Below are 6,457 nucleotides of genomic sequence, written 5' to 3' on the forward strand. Positions count from 1 at the left end.
ATCAATTGCACACCAGCCATGGTTATTGGCTCAGGTGCTGCTGCTACGACAGGTATTGGCTCAATCACTGGTGGTTGATTCCTGTTTTCGTCAGCATTTCCAACTCCACTTCTTGTTCTCACCATTTTGATCTACACACCGAATAAGGTGAAATTAGATCCTCAATCATGATAGATATTCAAATCATCCTTATCACTCCGAAACGTTTACATGCTAGTTCTAATATCGTAGACGTACGCTTAGAATCCTACACACATAAGGTTTCTAGATCCGGTCGGCAACAGACCATAGATCGAACAAATAATATCATATATGGCAACATATAACATTTAGCACATAAATCATTTTAGGCAACTTTCCTAAAATAAACTAGTGCTCGTGTCTAAATCACAACAGACACACATCTCAAAACTTCACTTAGCATTCTAAGTTTAAGTCTAGAAATCCAACAAATTCCTAGTTCGCTTAAACTAATGCTCTGATACCAACTGTGACATCCCCAAAATCTCGGCCAGAAAAGACCGATTTTCATTTATGCTTTTAAATATTTTCAGAGTAAATCCTTTTGATTTGAAAGAGTTGCGGAATTTGTTCCCAAAAACAAAACATGATAAAACATTGTTTACCGAAGCATTTCATAAAAGAAATGTATTTTCATTATAATCAAAACTCGGGGTGTCATGTTCCGATACAGACCAATAAGCATAAACGAATACATTACAAGTCATATAACAAATATAAACATATGCAGACTTGTAAACAAAACAACTTGATGGATCATCCATCTCATGCCCTTCCGCCACTTCCTGTAATACAATTTAAAACTGAGTGGGTCAGGCTTGGGAGCCTGGTGAGCATATAGGGTTTTCAACCCACAATAAATATCATATTTAATTTTCACCAACCAACAATAACCCAATTACCCATTCCCGTTATTCTCACTTTAATGTCCCTAAAACAACTAACATAAGGGACCTAGTCTAAGAATATTTCATCGGGGCGACAACACATGCTTCGGGGGTACCTCAGCAATATAAGTCAAATAAGGCAACCATGAGGGGGATGGAGTACAGCGAATGAACACCCAAGTTCATTAACACCTACAGGTGGCGAACCTGCTAATGTTTCCACAAGACTGTCTAGAATAGCCAGTGGTCGTCATCTAAACTCCGCTAGATGACTCAATCAAACAACAACGAGGCCTCTCATCTGTTTATTACACACCAACTGTCTACCCATGTTCTACCCAACATATTAGTAGATAATAATATACATTTGTATACATAGTTTAAAGAAAACCTGTATAGCATGCTTTAATCAACACATATATCACATAACAGATGAGGCACACACACACATAACACATATCTCATAAAGAAATAAGCAGATCTATAAGATAGAAGAGAGTGAATACTCATTCACACATAACACAACCAAATATATACACATAGCACGTATTTTTATATAAAATACTTCGTATTATTGTATTAGAAGAAATAACTACACACTCACTTGATCAGAAGATGATCGGACAGCACTACGGCTTATAAAAGTAGTATTCCTCAGCAGATCTGGAAGATCTCTTCGAAAATCGAACTTCTCGCGGGCAGAGCTTCGACTCGGGAACCGCGCTTCTCGGGATCTTCGGGATCTCGGGACTTGCCTCGGGGCTAGAGTATGATACCGGGGCTTCGGGGTGTAAAAATGCAGAGCTTCGGCGCAAAGATGAGAAGAAATGAGCAAATAAACCCTGAACCCTCGCATCCTATTTATAGGAGGCTGGAGCCTCGGAGTACGCGGGGCGTACTGCGTTACGCGGGGCGTACTGCCCAAAACGTCATTGCTTACGTATCCGAAGTGCTCGAGTGCGAGTGTCGACATCCCTCGGAGTACGCGGGGCGTACTCGAGTACGCGGGGCGTACCTCGGATCAGATCGGTGACTCCTTCGGATAATACTTCCGAATTTTGATTTAAAAATAAATACAAAATGATTAATAAACTTCGGAAATTCATAACTTCTTCATACGAACTCCGTTTTCGACGTTCTTTATATCCACGGAAAGGTGAGACCATGCTCTACGACTTTCGTTTAGACTCCGTCGGCTAATTTTGACTTTATTTTTATTAATTATTTTTAATAGGCCGGGACAGAAACTTTCGTTATAAATTCATAACTTCTTCGTTTGACGTCCGTTCTCGCCTAACTTTTTATCGTTTCAATACCAACAATGAGATCTTCGATTCTCATTTAGATTGCTTCGGCTAACAACCGCTCGATCTCAAATCGAGTAAAACAGGCTGTATATCGCTAAGCCGGAACTTCGATAAATCATAACTTCCTCATACGAAGTCAGATTTGGGCGTTCTATATATATTCGGAAACCTCGTTTCAACTACTACAACATTAACCAAATATATTAAGTTTATTTTACACTTAAATTTTGACGCTTATTTTTATTCTTAATTAATCAAACCACATAATTAAGCAATTAAGCACAAAACACACAATACTCAAATAATACAATCTTATTATTTCAAAACGGGTTACAGAGGTTAACCTAGACTATTACATTGCTACAAATGGCAAGCCCGAAACACAGGCGTTACAGTTTGATCACTACAATCTTCTTTCTACACTTGATGTCTTCTACACTTAATGTCAGCATCATTTGCACTAAGCCAATCCATTCTTAGCACTATTCCGATGCCATTTAACTCAATGGGCAAAAATTCCTCATGGAATTTATTCTCATTCAAGTCGATGACGATGTTGTTTATGCAATGACAAACATATATGAATTTCCACTAGCAACTGCTACTACTAGAGCATTATCTAGTTTATCTACATGCAATGATAGTTTTCTACCAAATCTATGTGATATAAAGGAGTAGTTAGCTGCAGCATCAAAAATTATATTGGTAGGAAAATCATTTACAAGAAAGGTACCTGAAGCGACATCTGTTTCCTTCTTTGTTGATTCCAATGTCATTGGGAATACTCTCGCCTTTGGCCTAGGCGGCACATTGGTCTTTTGCAACCTCCTTCTTCTTCAGTCAGTCCTTCGCAATATGCCCTTCTTCATTACATTTGTAACACACCTTTTTGTTGGATGTACGCTTGTTGGCGTAACGACCAATCCTCCCACACTCGTAAAAGGTCAACTTCTCGCCACATTTCCCATAGTGCTTCTTCTTGCACCTCTCGTACTATTTTGCTTCTCCTCCACCTCCAAACTTTTTGGAACCAGATTTTGAAAATATGCTATTCTTTTTGGACCTTGAAGATCCATCAAATTTTATTTTCTCTCCAACCTCCGTTCTCTCCAGACCCTTCTCCCGAAGTTAGGTCTCCATATTCTTGGCTACTCTGACGGCTGCCTTCAAAGTGGTTGCCATCTTTACCGTTGGATCAAAGTTCGCTGGTAATCCATTAACAAACTTCTCTATCTTGTAAAGGTTAGTAGGCACCAAGTAGGGAAATAGCTTCATCTTCTCAGTGAATGTGGTGGCATACTCATCAACGCTCATTTTCCCCTTCTCCAGGTTCTGAAACTCGTTCAGGTCTATTAGATCCACCTCTGAGCAGTACTACATCTTCAACTGCTCGAGGAATGCTTCCCAAGACATCCTCAGGGCTTCTCCCTATGACATTGTATATGCCACCAACTTCCACCTACTTAAAACATCGGTCTTCAGTTGTCTGACTGCAAGGACGGTTTTCTGCTTGTTGTTGCAGTTGCAACTCACAAATATCATCTCCATCTTGGAGATCCAATCCATAATCTCTATTAGCTTTGGACTTCCATAAAGACTTGGTGGCTTGGCGCCCATGAAGTCTTTATACTTACACTTACGTCCATTATTTCCTTCAATCCTTCTCTGAGGGTTATCTCTTCTAACCACTTGAGGTTCTGTTCGACTAACAGTCATGCGATAATTTCCTCCCTCAAACAGTTCTATATTCAAATCAGGTTGCTTAACAGGTGATGTAGGCTTTCTACCGTTCTCACGGATTAGCTACCTCATTTCCTCTCTTTGTTCGGCTGATAGACCCCTAAGTGTTTCCATAGTGACAGGTTCAACTATTGACACTTCTTCGGGTGCATGCTCAATAACTCGTGGCTCAGGCTTCTGGTTTCCATTAGCATTTCCTAAGCTGTTGTGTGTTCTTACCATAACGTTCTATACACCAAAGCAGACGTTTAATGTACAGTAACGAGAATTAAGGTAGGGAAAGCTCTATTTACGATATACGTATAAATCTCCTTATCATTCCAAAAAATTATATATCAGTTCTAATATCATAATTAAATATTTAGAAACCTAAACACATAAATTTTCCAATTCCGGTCGGCAATAGACCATAGATTCGATCAAATAATAGCATCCTAAAGCATATAAGGCATCTTATAGTTATGGCATAAATCATTTAGCACATGAGGTTGCATTCTTTTTGTATGGTCGATCCAAAAAGAGGATGCACACATACACAATCAATGTGTGTGTGGTGGTGTGCTAAAAAAAAAAAACATTGTCTCTCTCGATGGTTTTTTATTTAAAAAGAAAAATAAAATAAAACTTGCATCATTTAAATGCATAGGATTTTTTTACTTCAAGTTAATAAGTTTCCTAATATTGATTTAGTAATTACTTGTTGGTTCTTACCCTTAATTGTAAGGAACAAAAGAAATTTATCAAATAAAAACAATCGATTCAAGATATGATTTTGCAGCAGCTATTTGGTTTGTTGTTTATTCTCTAAATTAGAGTTCGTTGTTGATCCGGCCCAGTTTGTTTTCATTAATCCTCAAGACATAGACGCTTAATTATGTTTGTGCTTTTCCATCATATTTCTTGAAGACGTCGTGGAAAGCGAATTTTCAATGGACCAAAAGGCATCTCAAGAATAACACATTATTTCAACGACACTACGAACATGGTGTTGAATACATTGGATGACATGGAGGATAGGAGCTGCATGAACACTTAAAAGAGACATACACATTACATGATCTTTCCAATAGGCAATAACAAGTAAATATTGCGACCTAACTATAATTCTAGTTCAAAAGCATATATCCATGATCACTCTAATATGCCTTCTACTTATAAGATTTTGCTAACAATGCTTGTGATTGTCTCTCGAACCTGAATCCACTCGCTTTCGAGTCATCTGCAGACCAAACAAAGATGCCGTTCAGTTTTCCCTTACTCTTAAGATTCTGGCACGCCGTAAAGAACCCCTTGTCTGGTTTTAAGCCGCCACTCGAATCAGTGCTAAAGCTGACTAACAACTTACGACCATCATAATTAGACGCCTGCTCATCAAAGAACCTCAGAAACTGAGCCACAGTGGTGCTTCTATCGTAAGCATAAAACTGGAAATTGACGTAGTCGAAAACACGTGCAGAACTCCTCCATAGAGCTAAGTAATGCCTCTGAACTTCACCATCATCGAATGGAGCAATTGAAGCAAATGAAATGACTCGATTGTTCTTTAGAGTCGTCACAAGTCGTCCTATGCACTGTGCGAAGATGGTAGGTGTAGCATCGAAATGCTCATAATCGATATCGATTCCATCTAAATGATACTGTTTTATAACACGAGTGAGGGAAGAAACAGCGTTAGATACCCATGAATCTATCGAGAAAGCAGTGAAATCAACAGAACGACTTCCCACACTGTCCCCTCCAATGCTTAACCCGACTTTAACATTCGAATGTTGGCGTTTGATTGAAAGAACCTGAGATGGGCTGAGATTGTCGGAATCCCAGAAGATATTAAACTTTCCGTTGGTTGGTGTGGGGGAGGATCCAAGGGTGTAATCAATGGCAAAAGAGAGGATGAAATGGACCTGGATATTAGGGTTTATGGGTACATCGGAAAATCGAACATTGTCAAAGTTAGCTCCTATGTACTCACGAAAAACAACAGCTCCTGTGAAGATATGATCTCCATGAGCATGTAGAATGATTAAAGCGAGAAAAAGCTTCCAATGGCTCATGGCTAGTTCTGCTGTATGTGTGTCCTCATATCGGCTTTCTGGCTCGTGTATAAATACTAATTTCCAGCAGAATTCCTCAGAGACTTTTTCAAACTAAACCACACGTAAGATGCAGTATTTTGCATGAAACATGAACTTAAATTCATGGTCTTTTTGGCTCTTTAGAGTAAATTATACTGCCTGCAATATTCTAAGCATTTGTAATAAGATATTTTTCTTTCCTTTTGAGCTTTGCTATCTGTTTTATATGAAAACGACAATGGGAGTCATCCATGCATATGCATCGAGCTATCTACTAGTTGTGTTTGGGACCTCGAGTGTTTTTTTTGGTCGATAGGGGAGTTGGTACATTTTGTCAACATTCTGTTAGACGAGAACAATATTGAATGTTTTCTAATGACTTTTTCTTCAAATAAGAACATGTCAGATTGGATACGGAACCAGATATGAA

General features: G+C 38.7%; 1 protein-coding gene across 1 annotated transcript; it reads right to left on the minus strand.

Moving 5' to 3' along the window:
• Nucleotides 1-4,899: 4,899 nt before the first annotated feature.
• LOC111881154 (chitinase 2) lies at nt 4,900-6,203 on the minus strand. Its single transcript, XM_023877549.3, has one exon. It carries the CDS (start codon nt 6,004-6,006, stop codon nt 5,104-5,106), a length of 903 nt encoding a protein of 300 aa, XP_023733317.1. The 5' UTR covers nt 6,007-6,203; the 3' UTR covers nt 4,900-5,103.
• Nucleotides 6,204-6,457: the final 254 nt, after the last annotated feature.

This window comes from Lactuca sativa, chromosome 9 (assembly GCF_002870075.4).
Source record: "Lactuca sativa cultivar Salinas chromosome 9, Lsat_Salinas_v11, whole genome shotgun sequence".
Classification (NCBI taxonomy): Eukaryota; Viridiplantae; Streptophyta; class Magnoliopsida; order Asterales; family Asteraceae; genus Lactuca; species Lactuca sativa.

Coding starts and splice junctions, on each gene's coding strand:
- LOC111881154 (XM_023877549.3), bottom strand. CDS start 6,006: ATGAGCCATTGGAAGCTTTTTCTCGCTTTAATCATTCTACATGCTCAT.